A 19,973-nucleotide genomic window follows, 5' to 3' on the forward strand; every position below is an offset into this window, starting at 1 on the left:
TAGTTGTGGTTGCATGATTTAGCAAAGGACTGATCTGAAGCACACCACACACAGACACACAGACACGCACACAGCATGCTTCCTTAGTATCCCAGCAGCGGTCGGTGTCTTCACAAGGCAAACCCACAGGAAAAGTCTTCTACTGAATCTTCAATGACAAGTCACATTTCAGTTGTAAGAAGGTAGAATACTTAACTTCACATAATGGGTGTGTCTGGGGGTCTGGTTCAAGGTGTAAGGTGGGGCGGGCATGTTAGGAAGGGGAACAATATTGGGTCAACCTAGGTATGAAATGTGTGAAGGTCTGCAGACAGGAAAGGTCTAGCTGACCATTTGAATGTGGCGCCTCGATGTGTGAAGGCTTTGGTGCCAGTTTAGGCTACTTAATAAGATACATTCCAATGTGGGAAGGATTCAAATGAGTTGAAAATATACGGAAAAAACAGATATTCTTCAGTTATATGGGTGTTTTTGGACTTTATTGTGACTTTTCCAAGACTGGTGTTTTTGACCTGTTATATTGCAGTTTTATATCAAATGGCTGTTATTATTAAGAATTTTCACCTCCTCTTCAAAATGAAATAAATATAAATGTTTCAAACCAGCACTGGCCAAAACTAGGCTTATTTGGTGGAGACGTTGTTTTTGTTTGTTTTGTCGACTGACTTCTTGCAGCCAGATATAAAAAAAGTTAGTCAGTTAATTTAGTCAGTTCAGTGTGTCTGCCCTGCATCCAAAAAGTGGGCCAATGAACCCTAATGGAAATCAAAGCAGTGCCACAAACAGATTGTAATGACTGGACGCAACACAGCAAAAGTGGAAGTTGTATTTTAGTGTTTATTGGAAAGCCCAAGAGATTTATTCTCTACTACATCGCTAGTTTCAAAACACAAAAAATTATGACAAATTAAAGCGTATACGCAGGAAAAAAAAGATTGACAAATCAAAAAATGAGGATGAGGAGTTTTAGACCCATCCTTGATTGTAACCATGATGCCACATAAGAGGTACTTGATAATTGGGAGAAAAATGTAATCAATTTAATCTTCATTAGGATATACAGAAAATCATTGTGACCTTCCTAACAACAGGCGAGTGTCAAGTTTGCTGTCCTACAAGAGAACAGGAAAGGTGAATCAACCTATCTTGAGGTTCTTAAAAAAAATGCCAACACATTTGCTAGGTAGCTTCTATTGCTTATTAATCCCTCTCATCACAAGGTACGTAATAATTAAGTGCAAAATCAAAGACACGCACGCACACACACATACAAGAATCAATCAGCGTAACACACTGATTAATTAAATGAGCTAGTTGTGTTATTTAGACTTACACAGTTCAAGATATCTGGTAGTAAAAAATAACAATGATCATATACAAAAACTAGCCTAAAGGTAACGTAATCACACCCAACAGTCTCACTTATCTTGGAATGCTTATATGCAGCATTAACTACAATTCAGCTGTTGTAAGCAGTGCAGCAAATATGTTAGTTACTGGAGTAGCTTCAAAGGCTCAGGTTTTTCAAAAACCAAATCCAAACCAAAATAAAAAAAAATCCCTACTATATAAATTAGGAGGACTGTAATGTAAAGATAGATACTATAGAAAAGCCACAGTGGGAGAAGTGAATCAGCCCCACCCACCTGAGGTAGTGCATGTACTTAATATGCACACTCTCAAACAGAACAGTGATATGGAGCTTAGAGTTAGCAGCAAACAAAACCACCTGATAACTGAGCCCTTGAGCACAATGTGGAGAATAAGGTTGCTAAGTTTCTTATTCGGTCAGTTTTTTCGCTCTCCTTCACTGGAAACAACAATTCAAGCTATCTCTAAAAGCCTTGGTGCTCAAGATCTGCTTCTTACTCTGTAGGCATGTCACTAATGATTCTTCATCGTTGAAATTAATGCAGCATTAGTGTAATGAACGTATTAACTAGTCTCCTGGTCCTTTTTTTTTGTAGTCAGTACAGTGACATGAGTATTCAATCCTATTAGGAGACATCCTTACTGTCCTTTTGAAATCTTGTACCTCACTAGTCCTCAGTAAACTACATCTCCCATGATTCATCACAATATAATTAAGCTACTAGAGGATGTTGTAAGGCTATGGGCTGGGGGTCGGGGTGGGGTGTTAGAAGGAATGTGTACACCGCCGCTCTGGGACTCAGACGTCTCCGTCTTCGATGCGAGCCAACTGCCTTTCCAGCATGTCGATGCGCTGCCCCTGAGCCTGGACCACCGCCTTCAGGGCCTTCACTTCCGTCAGGATCTCATTCAGCTGATCGTCCTGGAGAGGAAGAGGAGGGAGGGAGGGGGGGGGGGAGGGAGGAATGAGAGAAATGGGAGGGAAAGAAAGAGAGAGGGAGGGATGGGAGGGAGGAATGAGAGAAATGGGAGGGAAAGAAAGAGAGAGGGTTGGGAGGGAGGAATGAGATAAATGGGAGGGAGAGAAAGACAGAGGGAGTGATGGGAGGGAGGGAGGGAGGGAGGGAGGGAGGAATGAGAGAAATGGGAGGAAGGGAAAGACAGTGGGAGGGAGGGAGGGAGGGAGGAATGAGATAAATGGGAGGAAGGGAAAGACAGAGGGAGGGATGGGATAGATGGTGGGTGAATTGAGATAGATGAGGTGTGAGAGAAGACACGTCAGGAGCAAACATGAGAGGATGAGCAGATAAAGACAGAAACGAAAACAAATAAAAAAAAGAAAGACAGTGGTAAAAGGAACAATGAAAGAATGAATGTTACAAAAAAGTTAGAAAAATGAACGAAAGAATAAAAGAATGAAAGAATGAATGAAATTTACAGAGAGCAGGAAGGCAGCAGGAAGACATTGAATTTCAAATTACAAAGACAAAAATAGGAAAGAGGAAGACACTAAATTAGTCATATGTTAGAAGTAAAAAAAGTTTCACTTTTCACTTCTCTCTCGCTCTCACCTCCTTCGCCCTGTCTGGCACAGCCTCCGTCTCCTGGGCTACCCTCGCTGGGGCGGTAGTTTCGACCTCCGTCTCCTTGACGACGGGGGTTGCCGTGGCGGCGGGTCCGGAGTCGTCACTCTGGGGGGGCAGTTTGGGGCGGCCCCGCAGCGTGTCTCTCTGCTTGGAGGGCGGGGCCACGTAGCCACCGCTCAACGAGATGAGGATGGGCGGGGCGTCCTGTCCAGCGATCCAATCCTCCGCGAGCAGAGAGGGCTCCGACCCTGCTGTGTCGGGATAAAGATCCCCCTGGAAGAGGTCGGACTGAGGGAGGGAGGCGAGGAGAAGAGGGAGAGAACGGACAGAGAGTAAGAGAGAGAATGTGCATGAAGAGAGAGAGATAAAGAGAGAAGGAGTGAGAGGGAGGGAGGGAGAAAGAATGAAGAGCAAAATGATTTATAGAAAAGCAGAACGGAATATACAAAACCATTCGCATTCTCACACACAAAAGAGCGAGAGAGAGAGAGAGACAAGGTGTGGTGCATGAACTGGCTTTAGTACTCTGTACCCAATCTAGAACCTAAATACTCCATGTCCTGTACTGAGTACCCTCATCGGGATGGGAATTGCTACAGAGGTGATGATACAATACCGTACTGTCACGATATTTGGGCCACGATACAATATTACTGTGATTCTCATTTTAAGATACAGCAAGTATTGCGATTCGATTCTGACACATTGCGATTTATCTCTCCCAAGATTGTATACATTTGTGCTCAACCTCTTTTCCAATTTCTGCTGTGACGCAAGAGAAGAACGAGGTCATATTGTGGACTTCAGAAGCAATGTTATCGGAGTAGAGATATGTACAAAAATAAAATAAAAATCATAATATTAAATAAATAAAAAAATATTGCGATACCCGCTGCTGTATTTATATTATATAGTGTAGAAAAATATCACGATACTACACTGTATTGATTTTTTCTCCCACCTCTAGTAACCCATCAGTAAACATCAGCAGAACTAAAGCCATTCCTCTGTCGCCAAAAAATTGAATACATTACTAATTTACATCAGAGGATGCAGTGCAGGCTCAAAACAACATGCCTGATTTGTATCGCACAAGTACACATTAACCACACAGACACGCATGGTCACCTTGTTCTGTCCCCTTTTTTGAGGACACTCATAATTGGTTGGTAGTGTGGCATTTGGTAAAGAGAAAGTTCCGCACACACTGTCCTAGAACCAGTTGCTTACCTTGCGTGGCACGGTCATGGAAATGGGTTCCACCTTCCTCTCATGAAGTTTGTAGAACCTGTTAAGAACAGGAACCACACATTTAACTACACGTTTGCCCTGCTCAATCCCACAAACACTAAAAGGGAAAAACATTTATAGTTTTCTACGATTAGTCTAAGTTTGCTCCCGGAAACACTTTCACTGCATATGTCGGACCCTCAAGAGCTGCATAGTCATGTGGTCCTTTACCTGGCTCTCTCACACTTGTTGACGTCCACCCCTCTCTTACCTGGCTATCTCACACCTGTTGACGTCCAGCCCTCTCTTACCTGGCTATCTCACACCTGTTGACGTCCACCCCTCTCTTACCTGGTTCTCTCACACCTGTTGACGTCCACCCCTCTCTTACCTGGCTATCTCACACCTGTTGACGTCCACCCCTCTCTTACCTGGCTATCTCACACCTGTTGACGTCCACCCCTCTCTTACCTGGCTATCTCACACCTGTTGACGTCCACCCCTCTCTTACCTGGCTATATCACACTTGTTGACGTCCACCCCTCTCTTACCTGGCTATCTCACACTTGTTGACGTCCACCCCTCTCTTGCAGAGGAAGCCGGCTCCCCTCTGTGGCTCCTTGCTGCTGTACAGACTGATGAAGTGGACATACGGGGACTCGTCCGTCACCTCAAAGTAACGGATGGTGCAGTCACCCTGGAAGACACCAAACACCACGTTACAGTGTGTGTGTGTGTTGGGTGGGCATTTGGAAGACTTCAAACACCACGTTACAGGGTGTGTGTGTGTGTGTGTGTGTGTGTGTGTGTGTGTGTGTGTGTGTGAGAGAGAGAGAAAGATGTGCTACATTAGGCTGCCAACATACAGTATATAATTAATATTTATAAATATAAAGTAATAAGGGTGTCTTAATAGGGATGTAGGGGGGTGTGGGTGTTGAACTACAAGTCCAAAGTCTAGTCCTCAGTGTTCGCCAGGTTGAGGGTTTGAACGTCCTGTGAGAAAGAGCTCTTTCTCATTGTCTCTATGTTTGTATCTCTACTTCCTCAAATGAAAAAATATGAGCTTCCTTATTTGTGGTCAAGCTACACGTATGGGATAAAGACAAGCAGACATCGGTACCTTTCCACACAGATAGACCATGCTGGTGTCTGGGTCATAGAACGGCAGCAAAACTCCATTACTAGTGTCCATCTCCTGGACAGCCATGGGCTCTGTGAGATCATTCTGCACAATAAGACAGAGACAGTTTAACAAACACACACACACACACACACACACACCCACACACACACACACACACACACACACAAGTAAACCTGGCTAAACACACAAACACCACACACACACACACACACACACATCAACACAGGGATGTAAACCTGGCTATACACACATACACACGAACACACGCCCACTAACGCCACACACAAACACAAACACAAACGCACAGAACCAAATGCACACAAACACCAAACACGCAGCCACTCATAGCCACTCACACTCACACACACACTAGTCCACCAAATGCCTTCATCTCACCGTGTCCCATAATGCCAACTGCCTCTCGCTCATGCGGCTGAACCCCGTTGTGAGGATCTTCCCGTCAGACAGGAACACTGCCCTCATTGGTCTGGTGCCATCGTGGGCCTTCTCCTTCACCTGGGTACGTTTTTATTACAGTCTTAGTTTTTGTTGTATTTCATTTGTACTGTGTGTCCCGATTAGCAGGGAGGTTTTCATTGCCCCTGTCGCCATTGTGCTTGCTCTAAGGGGGTTCAGACTCTGGGCTCTGTAAAATACCTTCAGACCATTTTATTGTTTTGGCGCTATATAAATAAAATGTAATTTATTTGAATTCTATACATTATGGAGCAAATTAATCTTCCTCCACTTACTGGGACTGACATCTCCCCTGCTATCTTATGCAACACAACAACAACATAATCAGTAATGCCAAACAACAACAAAAAAGTCCAACTTGTGCAGTAAGGGGAGATCCCATGATGCAGATGTCTGTCGGAAGTTAGCAAGATATGCTATTATATGCTAACACTGACATTAAATCCAAGCTCATCCCATCTCCCAGTGAACTCATTGAGAACAGAGCTGTGTAACGCCACTGTGCTGAATGGGGCTTTCTTTCATTCAAAAGGTTAGGCTTAGCTTAACATTAAGTGTATGTTTTTACTACGTCCTTAACACTTTGCTTGCTTCCACACTTGCTTTTTATCAGTAATTGTTGGTATGACCTAAAATAAATATCACGATAGCGTATACCTAATTTATTGCAATAAATGAGTTTTGGTTAGTGAGAGGTTAGAAACGACAAAATCCGTTAATTTCCAATTCATTTCGCTGAGTCAGTGACTGTAAATAAGAATGTGTTTCAAAACCGTCGGTGAACTAGCACCTTGAGGACGGTCCCCCGGCGCGGGTCGATGATGCGCAGGGCCTTGTCCTTGCAGGTGGTGCACACGACGCTGCCCTCCCTGTTCCAGCACACGCTGTAGATCAGGTCTGGGTGGGCATCGCTCAGCTGGTACACCAGCTCCCCCGTCCCCACGTCCCAGACACACACCAGGTTGTCACAACCTGGACACACGGGACGAACGGAACAATATTTGACTGAATTAGCAGAGCAACCATAAGGACAGTACAGAAATACTTTTTTTTTTTTTTTTATCAGCATGAGGGTTTGAGTATCAAACTCAGACCTTGGTGTTGTCAGCACCTTGCTCTGCCAACTGAGTCTGGAGGTGTTCGCACCTCTCTCTATCAGTTGAGCTACAGGAACTCAATGCAAACAAGCAAGAGCATGTAGTGAGTTGTAAAGTCACCGCGTTGATAACTTCTGTGCTAATCAACAGCAACCAAAATTGTAGTTCAGCTGATGATATGACAACACAGTACACCTGAATGTGTACCTACTAAATGTTTTTATGATCATCATACAGACATCCTCTTTTACATACTTGCACCTCTTTTTGAATACTTAACCTAGCTGGGTTTGCATAGGGATAGCCATCATGCAAATAAATACTCTGAGGACAAATGAAAATGACCACCAATGTCAGGTCTCAGGACAGTTTCCATGGGATCAGAGTCTGTAAACATTCCACTGAGAGTACGTCAATCTGTCAGATTTCTGGCAGAGCCAAAGAGTGAATAATGTGGAGTGGTTGATCCAATCCCTCCTCATGCATGCTCATTTGAACCTAAAAGAATATCTACGGAAACCTATGGAGGATCCAGACCACAATGAATGCAGTGAAATATAGGGCCTGAAAATATAAGGCTAGGTGCAACACAGAGCTAGAAATATTCAACCTTTACACCCTCAATCCCTTACAGCAGATTTTCTCATGGATTGGATTGGCATGCAGTGACCACTCTGTGAACAGTGAATACAACGGACATGTTGCTTGTCAACGTAAACAAATCAAGTTGTTACATCCGTACATCAACCCAGTCTTTGTGGCTCAGGTAATTATCCTGAGTGGGAAGAGGAACACACCTGATAATCCAAATTTAGAATCAGACCACACTCCTCCCAACTAAAAAACACACGCGCACACACACAGACACAGAGTTGAGAGGATTACCAGCGGTCAGCAGGATATTGAGAGCAGTGGGGTGCCAGGCTAGAATGCCCACTCTTTTGCTGTGCCCTTCCAGCGTCACAACAGCCTCAGTCATTGGAGCCTTAAGTCCTTCGTCCGGGATCTGCCATACCTGTACACACAGCATAGGAAACACTGTTAGACACTGCTACACCTGTACACACAGCATAGGAAACACTGTTAGACACTGCTACACCTGTACACACAGCAAAGGAGACACTGTTAGACACTGCTACACCTGTACACACAGCATAGGAAACACTGTAAGACACTGCTACACCTGTACACACAGCAAAGGAGACACTGTTAGACACTGCTACTGTTACACTCTTGCATACTGCGAGTGTTATACACTGTTACACACACTGCACCTCAGTCTTTGACTGGACTTCACTTTTACTTTGAAGAAGTGGGAGCTCTCTAATACTCGAATTTAACACTTCGTAGCAGGCAGGCAATGTTTGTTGTTTTATGCTGTACTCTGTGTGTTAGAGCTTCTGTATGTAATGTAGTCTTGGAATACCTGAGCTAGCTGGCTTTTTTAGTTCTGACAAACCTGAGGGTTTTCATGTCCTGTCGAGAGCTTTCAGTTTTATTATTCAGCAACTTAGTTTGAGTTCTAACCAACCAGGAAGTATGCAAAAAAGACTGACATCTATGCAAGCTGTTTTACAAATGACTAAATGTATTCTGCATATTGAAGAGAGGCCTTCTATGGTGGTTCCGTAGGAATCGCTAACATCTAACCCATCATGAGTAAGGCATCAGGTGGGTCTGGGATGCCAGACACCACTATTGTGCCTTCTGGAGGTGTCATGGGCCTTATTCAACAAAACACTGAAGAAGGAAGGTGCCTGCTTGAAAACCCGAGTGAGATGCTCACAAAGGCATTTTTTGTTGTTGTTGATGTTGTTGTATCCTGCTGCTCATGCTCTATGTTAGGGCAGTCAAATTGTTGTGTAGCTGTGAACTACAGACAGCGCATGTTTTACTGTGAAGGTGGGCCTTTACGGACCCCTCGTACACCATGCAGTGCATGTTGCAGCTGTCACCAGCCAGTTGTGTGTGTTGTTGTATCCTGCTGTTCAGGGTCTATGGTTGGGCAGTTGTTATACTGGTTAGGTTAAGTTGTTGGGTATGAGTACTAGCATGTGAGTCCCCAACCATTAGCACAAGAAATTCACAAGAATATTTTCTATAAGTGAAATTACAACAGGAAGGCCTCTCAAAAATACCTGAATATTCTTCAACTGACCCATGCTATCAAAATTATATTCTCTGACGGAGTCTCCTACGAAGTACAGCTGTTCCTCTCATTAATTCAATTTATCCTAAGACGAGTAGGCCATATGTTCAAGTAGGCCATGAGGTTCAGAGGATGCTGACAAATTTGCTACAGGCTGAATCACACACTCAACTGTGTTTTTTTGTTTTGTTGCAAGCCTCTGCTTCGGAGTGTAAGTGAACTAGGGGGAGGGGTGTTCTTTGAAGATCTGAAGCCTAAACCACAGCACAGATGCTCTGCACTGCTCACGTACCTTCACTGTGCAGTCCTCCGAGGCGCTAGCAATCACGTTGTCGTCATGGGGACACCACTGCACGTCAAGCACCGGGGCTGCGTGGCCGCAGACAGTTGGGGTGTTCTGGTCAACGCGTCCACTCTGAAGGCAAAGGTGACAGCGTTTCGTTTTGAGACTCTGTGTGTGTGTATGTGTGTGTGTGTGCTCTGATTGTTACGTGGCTATGTTTAGCCTCGAAGGGTCATGTTGAACCACTACCTCATTTGTTTTGTAATTTTTTTTTTTTTTTTTTTTTTACAAACTACCCATTCACAAAATTTTTTATTTTTTTTTATTCAATTTCATAATATTCTGTTTCGTTTTCTAAAATGTCTCTAAATGATTATCCGTTGCTACTCTCCACCGGTTTTTAAACATTTAATGTCTCTAGGCATTTAAAGCTTTCCCACTTTTCATCACTCTATTCTCAACTTCATTACTCATCTTAAATAACCTAATTTTTCTACCCTATAATAGAATCCTATCAGCACCAATCATTCTTCAGTTGGAACTCACAATGAGTCCGGAAATTGACTGTAAAATGGAAAGAGGCCATCTTAAGGCCCGCAGAAATAAATTGGTAGCCTTGAACTGGTTCTGTTAGAGGCCTAAAGTTTCACAGACCTCCATGAGATCTTAACACTCAGCAGTTCAGCGAGTACAGTGATAAGATGAAAGTCTGTGGGACTCATGTTTGGCGTTTGGATTTACAAGTAAGCATCTTAATGAGGAGTTAGAGCCCACAATGTGAGACTTCAACTTTCTAGATGATGGATGATGTCATTGTGATTCTGCACGGAAATGTGGTAAATTATTCTTCCTATTTTTGAAAACAGTAGGTAGATTCAGTAGATCGATTAATTAAGGCTGAACGCACATGTGTTTTGTAAAACAAAACATGGAAGATCTAGAACAGGGGAGCAAGAGAAAATGTGTCGGGGGCTTAGGATAAAAGTACAGAATGATTGACAGGTCAGCGTCAGTACCTTGTTGAGGGGCAGCACAAGGAAAGCCCCGCCGCCTCCCGCCTCCACGATCACGGCGATGAACTTGGGGTTGGGCGCACAGAGGGGCGCCTCCCAGGTGACCCGTGTCACCCTGACATCGTCCAGGCAATGCTCCGTCTTCCACGCCTGGGCGAAGACGTGCCTGAATTTACTCTGTCTGACCACACCCCGCCGGAAGGACATGACTGAAAGGAACGTGGTGGAGAGGGTTGAGGACAGTGACAGAGAGAGACAGACAGAATTAGAGCATTATATCAGTGTTTGTAAGTATTGTTACTAATAATTTACAAGTAAGATGACACTGACTGTGACTGTGTGGAAGATGGTTGAGAAGAAAGACAGAGACAGAAAGTTGTGGAGAAAAGTTTAAATATTTATATGTATTTATCACTTATAATTTATATATTTATTCACTATTTATAAGTAGGATGACATGCGAGACAAATTACAAAAATGGCACATGATCTATGGGGCATGGGGAGTCGGCTGCCTCAGTACAAATGAAATGCCGAGCATTTGGCACAACTCTTGCATGGATGGTCAGAGCCACAACACACCTGTGCAACACAACACATGCCAAAGGGGCAGTGGCATGTCTCACACAGATATTAGGCTACAGTCCGACTCTGAGGCCCATCATAATGTGTGTCATGCCAGATCTACAGTCGATATAGAAATTCATATTGTAACACCTAAATGTTAACTATATCGATATGTTTCATGGCACAGATCTACAAATAAGCATGTCAGTGAGATGATAACCCTTCTAATGTGATGAGCAAATTGCAATAAACATGTCATTTTTTCCCCCGCTATGGTCAGTGTAAATGGAACGCGTGTTTGAGTGCCATGTCGTGTATCAAGAGGCTCATAGAGTCTCACATGACATGTCTCAATGAAGCCTATCCACCCCACACAATAGCCTAAATTCCCGTGAGCTAAGAATAAAAAGAGTGTAACTGCAACTATAGACACCCGTGGGCTATATCATGGTTAGGCTAACATACCGGTGTGGAATCAGAAAAAAACAGAAACGAACATTGCAGTTTGAAATATATATGGTGTCTGTGGCAAGTGTGCCGTGCATAGGTGGGAGTGGTGTTGGAGTATTTTTGGATACCCTGAGAAGATGTGTAGAAAAACAAAAAGGTAGGTAGTCTGAAGGCGGAAAACGAATTGCACCAGTGGGGAAAGGGGTAAAACATCGAGGGCAATTAGACATGGCAAACCGTTTCCTCACAGACATAAAGGGGTCGTTTGTTCACGCTCTAATGACATAACAATGGCTTGTGAACTACTACATGACACATTACTACACATACTAGCTAATGTAATATGGAAACAATCAATCATTCGACTGTACCTCAAACTCGAACAATGTTGCTTATGTGCAAGGGACACCCGATTGCAACCGATGAAGCAAGAGAGTCAATAAATAATCCCTCCCCAGTGGTAACTTAATCCTTTCCTCACTGTGTCCAAGTGGAAGGTAGATTGCTATAAAGGCCCCCTAGTATTTGAACTGAGAACAGTTAACGTGCAAAAAATACGATAAATGAAATAATCGTTCTCGGACAGCCTAGATCATCTGAGTAAAAATGCAAAAAATCGCAATTACTAGCGTTAACTAGCGGTTACCTCGGTATTTGCAATACACCACTGAAGCTAATTAGCATACCGACATCTGAAATTATATTTTACAATATAATCGATTTTTGGAGATGTTGGGAAAATGCGTAAGCTTGGAAATAGACACCGTTCAATTCATCCATCGCCGTAAACCTGCCTGGACCATGGTGGAATGACAAACGTCTGTAATAAAAAGCATACTTCCGCCTTTGACAGGAAGAAGTGAAGATTGGCAAATCCGTTGCTTTGGTCATCTAAATGTACGCGTTCTTTCCTTGGATTGGTGCACTACCTATTTAGGCGTTGAATGTTCGGTGGGAGGAGAAGGAGGTAGCATAGGAAACTAGAGATGCCGTAGGTGTGTGTTGTGATGTGGATTAGCGAGACTGACTCAGAGCCGAAAGTAGTAACTTGTAGTTCTGCTAGAAACATTGAACTACTGCATTTATGTTCAGCTCATTTCAGTGTAGAACAAGTTAATGTAGCCTTCAAGGAAATGTGGTGCTATCGCTAGCTAGCTAATGTTAGCTGCTATCTAACTACTACTGACTAGTAGCCAGTCGCAACATTATTACATAGTAATCACATGTGGTAGCTGCATAACACCTACTATTAGGGATACTGAGGACTAAATTCATATATAAATAATATTGTTACATGTTGTATACCATTCCGACGGTTCCGTAACGTCACCCCATCAATGATGGTGAAATGACTGTATGGTTAACGTCCTCTGGGGTTTTGAGCTATTTTAGAGAACTGCCGAGAGTTGGTTAATGTATACGTAGGACAAATGTAAAAAAAATGATGATTGGATAGCGGCGTTTTTCTGCATGACAAAGGTGTGAGCCTGCAGGTTTGAGGAATGCAATCCCGAATAAACATAAAATCCCGAATAAACATAATCAACATTGGAACAAGAAGTGTAGGTCCCTCGATGTTCAACAGGTGGCTCTGTGGCGCAATGGATAGCGCATTGGACTTCTAGGTGACTTAACGAAGGCATTCAAAGGTTGTGGGTTCGAGTCCCACCAGAGTCGCACTTTTTGCCAGCCTTTCATGTTTTGTTTTAAACTCAACCATTGCTTGTGTACAGGAACAAGATATAAAGTTTAGCTAACCAAGCCTTATTAGGGCTCTATGAATTGTCAAAGTCCTTCAAGGCCTCCATCAGAAATCAGAATCAGAAACGTTTTTATTGCCAAGTAGGTTTACACCTACCAGGAATATTCCATGGTACATTGGTGCAAACAATACATTTAAACAATACACATATTAAGTACTTTTACAAACATAGGCACAACAATATATAAAACGTTTTACAGAATATGTTAAAGTGAAATATTGTCTCTGTGTTTTCTAATCCAGATTGATACAGAAAGATTCTAGACATTTTCAGACTATTTAGTCGGTTCTCCCTGGCCAATTCTCACCGTCGCTGTTCATTAGCCCAATCAGGGGCGGCTCGTCTAGTGATGGCAGCCTGACACTGAAGCGCCGGAACTTGCTTCATACCTTAACTACACCAACCATAAAACCACTGCTTCGAAGGTTGCTTTGGTACGGTAAAATTTGGTGCGTGCACACTAGATTGTCGTTGTTTTAAAGATTCGTGTCACTGTCTAGCTGGGCTAATTTAGTTGCAGCCTTGGCACATCACCAGGAGAGGTCACTTGTTACTGAAGCTTCAAGTAATGAACCGATTTTTGAAACAATGTGCCTAATGGTTCAATGCTTCACCAAAGCTTCATTTGCCCATCACTAGGCTCGTCCATAAGGGCGATTGGGGCGACGCACTGCCTAGGGGAAAAGGGAAAAAAAAAAAAAAACTCCTTATGTATAAACGCAATATCCTTGTAAGTCACGTAAATGACACGTAAATTTAAATGTAATCTTTTTTTTCTGTCGGATTCTACCACTAGACCGTCTGATCTGTCTCTGTATGTCATTGTCGAATCAGGTAACAGTCGTTCAGTCAGCCTAAAGTCGTGCTTCAAATGGCCCCACCCCTTCTGGGGCGATATGAAAATCGCCCCAGACCTCTCCCATTGACTCCCATGTTAAATCCATTTTTTTCACAAAACAGAGCTTTCAATGCATTCTCTATGGCTTCCGGGAGGGCTCGCCCGGTCTTGTCATAAGTAGTGGACGTAAAAGCCTATACGAACGTCATACAGCTTCGACGGAGGCATATTCTGTCAAGATGGCTGCCCTGTCCAGTGCAATAACTGGATTCGCTCTTTGACAGAAACTCCTTTTTAGTCGGCGTACTAATGAAGATAAATTGACAACAAAACAATTAGGACTTCCTAGACCAAATGTATCCATTCAACAGGTTTCTACAAAGGGAGGGAAATCCTACATCCAAGAATTGGAACGAAAGAAAATCGCGTGGCTAATGCGGTCTGTATTTCATATACCACTGTCACTTTTCATAGGTTTTACAGTGTGTTTCACAGTTCGCTTCTTGCACTAACACTGAATAATTTTTTATGTGATGACTTATTTTGCTTTTGTAAGCCAATACTTTCAAGATCAGTCAATAAATATTGTTGTTTTTGACTTATGTTACCCCTTCTTTATGATGTTACTGGACATATCATGTGTCCTGTTAAGCTATGTTACATCATACAACATTTGAGACACGTGGATAATGAAAAAGTGGGATAATTTAATGTGGAGCCACATCATGTTTGCTTATGAAGGCTCCTGGATGCAACTTTCTTCTATAGCTTTCCACCTGTAACTTGCTACTCTAGCTATGTAGCAAGAGGGGACATATTACTGTTGTGTGCTGCCAATAGTGGACAAAAAGGTATTGCTGTATGAGTTAATCAGCTAACTTAATGTACTTACTGAATGGGTCGCCTTAATCATTATAAAAAAAAATTGCCCCCCCTGAGAATTTTTTCTGGAGCCGCCACTGAGCCCAATGGATGTGGGCAAATCCAGCCGCGGGGTGCTAATGGGCTTTCCGCCAATCGCCACTCTTCTCTCCATTAGCGTGAACTGAGATTGAACTTGGAGGACGTTATGTTACCAAGTTACGCAGAACAACGCTCTCATCACTCAGCTGAAGATAGCTGAAGCAACTGTCAAAGTAAATAACCACAACATGTTTTTATTTTCTCTGACGATTTTGTGCCAGTCTGCACGAAAGCCGTGTCTTGTGTAAGTTATAAATTAGATATCACATTGAAGCCAAGCTAACGTAAACGCTTAGAATAAAGTGAAGTGCTACAACCTTACTTTGACGAGTTGTCTTCGCTTCAGCTATCAGCAGAATGATGAGCGCGTGAATGAGGAGCATCGTTCTGCGTAACTTGGTAAAGTATGGTCATCCAAGTTCACGCTAATGAGTAGAAGCGCGGCGATTGGCGCAACGTCCATTGGCCCTCATCCATTAGGGCCGAAACACACCAAACGCGTTTTTAAAAACGGGACGCTAGCAAATGCATTGTTTCCTATGGTACGGCGCGCCTTGCGTGTGCGCCTTTTCTCCGCCACGCGTTGCGTCTTTCTAGCGTTTTTTAGATGCGCTTTAAAGTTAAACTATTCTCAACTTTCTCGGCAGGCTGAGCACGCAGCTCCGCTTCATAGGCGCTGGGCAAAACAACCTGGTGCCCCTGCGGCTGTTTTTCCCGCCGCTCTTTCCCAAGGCGATTTTGAAGCGTAGGCCTATACGTTTTTAGAAACGCGTTTGGTGTGTTTCAGCCCTTACGTTTCCATTAGGACGTTAATCGTCCCGCTCTCATTATTCAGGCTAATGGAGAGCGAAGGCGAGGATTGCCTGAGAACCAACTAAATAGTCTGACAATGTTTTGCAGATTCCTCAATTTCTGATGCAGTGGAACATGAATACAGTTTTAAGATTCAAATGTCTCCCTTTTCTCCAAGTTTCTCCCTTTCCCCAACCTGTATTTTATTGCTGTTGGCCCAGTGAATTGCATTTTTGTGCCCTGCAAATATTTGGATTAATTATATTGTTAATCTTGATAGTGTTATGTTATTGACCTTTATATTAAAGATTATAGTCTTTATTTATTATTAATGTATTATTATTATTATTAGTTATTAATAATAATATTATTATTTTCCTTTGGCTGTTATATCTTCTATTAGGTGGCGTGGTAGCACTGATCCTAGTAGTGTAGGCTCTGAAACTAGTAGTGTAGGCCCATTGAGTCTTTGTTCTGTACTGTGTGCCTCTCTTAATAGCCTAGTCACCACTTCCAGCAGTGAATAATATTAAAAGTAAAATCCATTCCAGGTTTTGTCCACTTTTTAACCACAGATTGACTCACAGTAGAAACAAACATTGGTCACAACACATCACAACATTTTAGTTTTAGTATTTTTTGACATTAATGTTTTATTTGTGCTCATTTAATTTGTGGCATATCTGGAGGCAAACCCAGGAACAGCTCTCAGTAGACAAAAGTGTCCCCTTAAAGGGGATCTTACGAAACTGGACGTAACATTACAATTATTTTTAGGCCAACTGTCATTTTTACAGTAATTCCTGCATTTTCTCTAGTTTTAGGCCTATACGTTCCTGGTGGATAGAGGACACCATGCAAACACATATTTTAAGCAAATGTATCGGATATCAGAAGATGATTTTGTTGTCCTGGCGGGAGCTTAACTTGATATATAAGAACCGTTTATTTCTCGTTGTTCATAACAAACAACTGAGTAAACAACAAACCTTAGGACTTCAATACCCAGAAGTCTTAGCTGCGCCTTTTCCGGAACAGGAATACGCATGGATTTATTGACATTCTAAGTAAAGAGTCTTTACAAATCATTGCGTCTTACAGTATCTGTCATAGATTGTCCATAACCCAAGTGAACGAGTTACTACGACAGTTTTATTGTCCACTGTATACTTTACGTATTTTTTGCTAATACGGTTGTGATTGCAGTGGGGTTATTGACACCCTCACAGCGGAGCCGCCTGATCATCCTCCGTCGGCGGAATTGTTCGCTGACAGATGGAGGACGACAGATGGGATCCTCGGGACGTGCGACAAGGCAGCGAGGGATATCATGGAAAATAGGACATTCCACACCAAAGGGGAATACCCCACACACATTCGACTTAATTGAGGTCATGAGTATGGCGGGGCGGATAACATATATTTTCGTTTGGTAAATCACAATCACACTTGGGCATCTGCGTCTGTAGCAGCCGGCTGCAATCTATCCGGTGAGTAACTTTCATTGCTAGGCAGGTTTAGCTTTCGCCAAGTTTTCTCCGTCTATACATCTACCCAGCGGGGTGTCATTAATCATGGTAGATAATCGCTACGCCACGGCTCTCGTGATCGCCTGCGTCTTGAGCATCATCGCAACAGTATACCTCTCGGTGGCGGTCGGAACACCACACTGGTACCAGTATATCAGTCCCCCCGTTTACGGCGAGGCCAATGCTTCGGAGCTTCGCGCTCTCCAGGAAGAATTCATGGACGGTGAATTCGATGAAAAGACCTACAGCGACTCCCTCTTTCGCCTCAATGGGACAGTAGGTTTGTGGTGGCGCTGCTTGCAAGTGCCTACAGAAAACCACTGGTACAAGGAGCCAGGTAAACACGATTTTCCCAAACAATTACCTAAAACCACATATATCTAATGTTACTGGATGCCCCTACATTTTGATTCTGCGCTTTATTCTTTCAGTAGCCTATAGTTTTGCACCTCTTGTTTGTTTGATCGACATGGTTGATGATGCTGTTCATCTGTTTTAGTGTTTGTGTGATTTGGGTGTGTTTTGTGTTGGCCTCTGGCTCCCTCTCCCTCTCCTCAGATCCTAAGATGGTGTTGGATTGTGTTAGTTTCACTCTGCAACAGCAGTTCACCCCGAAGTACAAGGAGCCAGGGAACCACAACAGCGGAGAGGACCTGATACGGACCTGTAAGTACTGCCTGTTATGGAATGGATAATTTACATAATAGTTTATTACACCCATATGTATATGACATATAGGACTGTGTTTCTGACTGCCAGGTTAGAGTAGATGTTTACAGAATAGATTACACCCATGCAGCGTATGTTACTTATGCATTTCTGTCTTCATACAAAATATGCCCCAAAGTCATTAACTGTTCTAGATGCACCAACATTAAACTTGTATGGTGGTCCATCTGGCTCTCTATCTGTCTGTCTATCAGTCAGTCTGTCTGTCTGAGTCTCTGCCTCTCTCTCTCTGTTGTCAGTATTATTCAATAAAGACACTCTACGACTCAGTCAGACAGTGAGGAGATTTGGATTTGCATTATCCACACAGCATGATGCAAGACAATTTGGAAAAATGTGTTCCACTCAGAATTTGCATAGGCTCTCAGAGGCACACAAATAAACACACGCACACACACGCGCACACACACACACACACACACACACACCCACCTTTCATTCTGCTTCACACATAAAACACATTTCTACCACAGTGTAATCCTTCACAGCAACACAAGTCTGGCAATTTCTCATCATGTTTTTCCATGCAAGGCATCATTTTTACCAGATATCCTCCTGACAGTTTAGGTTGTATTGTGACTATCAATCATTAATCTTGACTCGGTCACTTGACTCTGTCTTTTGTCCCCTCTGTGTGTGTGTGTGTGTGTGTGTGTGTGTGTTTGATTGAATGTGTACTCGACAGACCTATGGAGGTGTCAGTTCCTGCTTCCACTGGTGTCCTTGGGACTGGTGGTGCTGGCAGGCATAATAGGGTTCTGTGCATGTTTATGCCACAGTCTCGCTCCCACGCTTGGCATTGGAGTTCTCCATCTGCTGGCTGGTGAGTGTATTGCACATGATATGTAGCTTGACAGGTTATGCAAGAATGTTGTTGAGGGCACCTTTTTTCCTGTGGGGGGCATCAAGTCAGCTACACTTCAACACACACACACACCCACACACACACAGACACACACACACCCACACATACAGCTACACACACACACACACACAGACAGACACAACCCCTAACTTCTGCAGATGCTGGTTTTATTTTCCCATCCACAGAGACAGACACACACATGTGTTGTGTTGTGGGCTAAGAGAAATGTAATTTCATTCACCCTGTACAGTATGTCTGATAACAAGTATAAGTGGAAATAAATGCTGACTTGACTTTTCTCTACTCTTACCCCCCCCCCCCCCCCCCACCCTCCAGGCTTGTGTACCTTGGCGACGGTGTGCTGCTACCTGGCTGGTATGGACTTGCTGCACCGCGTGTCCATGCTGCCCGACCGCGTGGACGCCTCCCTGGGCTGGTCGCTCTACCTGGCCCTCATCTCCTCCCCTCTGCACATGATGGCCGCCGCCCTGCTGGTGTGGGCCGCCCGCAGCCACAGCCAGAATTACTACCGCATGACCGCATACAGGGTGGCCTAGTTATACCCCACCCCTAACCATAACTACCCCCAAACTAACCACTACCACTAAAAGTATTAAAACCCCCCACACCCCATGTCTCACCTTTACCCTACCCAACCCCTTTGTAGTCCCCTAACTCTTCTTTCTATGGGGGGACTTAATTTAACCCCTTATGGTTGTTGGACGGTCTTTCTATTTAGATCAATAGGTGGCTTGAAGATTTTGACATTTGAAATGTTTGCATTGATGTGCGTGTTCTGTTTGTGAACTGATGAAACGTACTGATGAAACGTACTTCTGTTTGTTTGTTTGTTTATTTATATATTTGGTCCTGGCGTTTGTGCTGTCATGCTCTGCTGGCTGCATTCTTAAAGCTCTTGACAGTACTTTGGTGTGCTTCCCCAAAGGGTACCAAACCGCCATACACGGCCATAGTCGTCCTTACTAGTAGATGACTGCCTAACCTTTCTGGTAGCCTTAGTGTCGTTGAACCTCGTCTGTTTCTCAGGGCCATGTACTTAGATACTGACTGTTCCTGGACCAGCTCCGGGCCTGATCGAGGCCAGAGGCCTCCAGAGACAGCTGA

The 19,973-nt window shown here is 43.5% G+C and overlaps 2 protein-coding genes and 1 non-coding gene across 4 annotated transcripts; 2 read left to right on the forward strand and 1 right to left on the reverse strand.

The window, feature by feature from the left end:
- Positions 1 to 817: 817 nt before the first annotated feature.
- coro1b (coronin, actin binding protein, 1B) lies at positions 818 to 12,221 on the reverse strand. 2 transcript variants are annotated; one of them, XM_031585029.2, is made up of 11 exons: positions 12,134 to 12,221; positions 10,357 to 10,562; positions 9,350 to 9,472; positions 7,794 to 7,923; positions 6,602 to 6,783; positions 5,731 to 5,850; positions 5,311 to 5,415; positions 4,739 to 4,884; positions 4,188 to 4,245; positions 2,943 to 3,245; positions 818 to 2,293 (listed from the first exon to the last, which is right to left on the reverse strand). In XM_031585029.2, exons 1-11 carry the CDS (start codon positions 12,147 to 12,149, stop codon positions 2,171 to 2,173), a joined length of 1,512 nt encoding a protein of 503 aa, XP_031440889.1. In that variant the 5' UTR covers positions 12,150 to 12,221; the 3' UTR covers positions 818 to 2,170. The 2 variants fall into 2 exon arrangements, with proteins under 2 accessions (XP_031440889.1, XP_031440890.1); XM_031585030.2 differs by having other exon boundaries at positions 11,741 to 12,202.
- A 735-nt stretch (positions 12,222 to 12,956) lies between these two features.
- On the forward strand, positions 12,957 to 13,046 carry trnar-ucu. The gene is given in 2 exon segments: positions 12,957 to 12,993; positions 13,011 to 13,046. It is a non-coding gene; the product is annotated as a tRNA-Arg (tRNA).
- Positions 13,047 to 16,771: 3,725 nt separating this feature from the next.
- Positions 16,772 to 19,638, forward strand: LOC105912888 (claudin domain-containing protein 1-like). Its single transcript, XM_012841895.3, has 4 exons — positions 16,772 to 17,591; positions 17,813 to 17,920; positions 18,669 to 18,806; positions 19,185 to 19,638. Exons 1-4 carry the CDS (start codon positions 17,300 to 17,302, stop codon positions 19,403 to 19,405), a joined length of 759 nt encoding a protein of 252 aa, XP_012697349.1. The 5' UTR covers positions 16,772 to 17,299; the 3' UTR covers positions 19,406 to 19,638.
- Positions 19,639 to 19,973: the final 335 nt, after the last annotated feature.

This window comes from Clupea harengus, chromosome 18, assembly GCF_900700415.2.
Source record: "Clupea harengus chromosome 18, Ch_v2.0.2, whole genome shotgun sequence".
Classification (NCBI taxonomy): domain Eukaryota; kingdom Metazoa; phylum Chordata; class Actinopteri; order Clupeiformes; family Clupeidae; genus Clupea; species Clupea harengus.

Bases quoted from the DNA above. Each gene is read 5' to 3' on its own strand.
- LOC105912888 (XM_012841895.3), top strand. From the start codon at position 17,300: ATGGTAGATAATCGCTACGCCACGGCTCTCGTGATCGCCTGCGTCTTG. The intron at 17,592-17,812 runs GTAAACACGATT...CCCTCTCCTCAG, and splicing joins CCACTGGTACAAGGAGCCAG to ATCCTAAGATGGTGTTGGAT. The intron at 17,921-18,668 runs GTAAGTACTGCC...TGTACTCGACAG, and splicing joins AGAGGACCTGATACGGACCT to ACCTATGGAGGTGTCAGTTC.
- coro1b (XM_031585029.2), bottom strand. The intron at 7,924-9,349 runs GTACGTGAGCAG...CTGTGTGTACAG, and splicing joins CGGAGGACTGCACAGTGAAG to GTATGGCAGATCCCGGACGA. The intron at 6,784-7,793 runs GTAATCCTCTCA...CCGTGTGTCCAG, and splicing joins CAATATCCTGCTGACCGCTG to GTTGTGACAACCTGGTGTGT.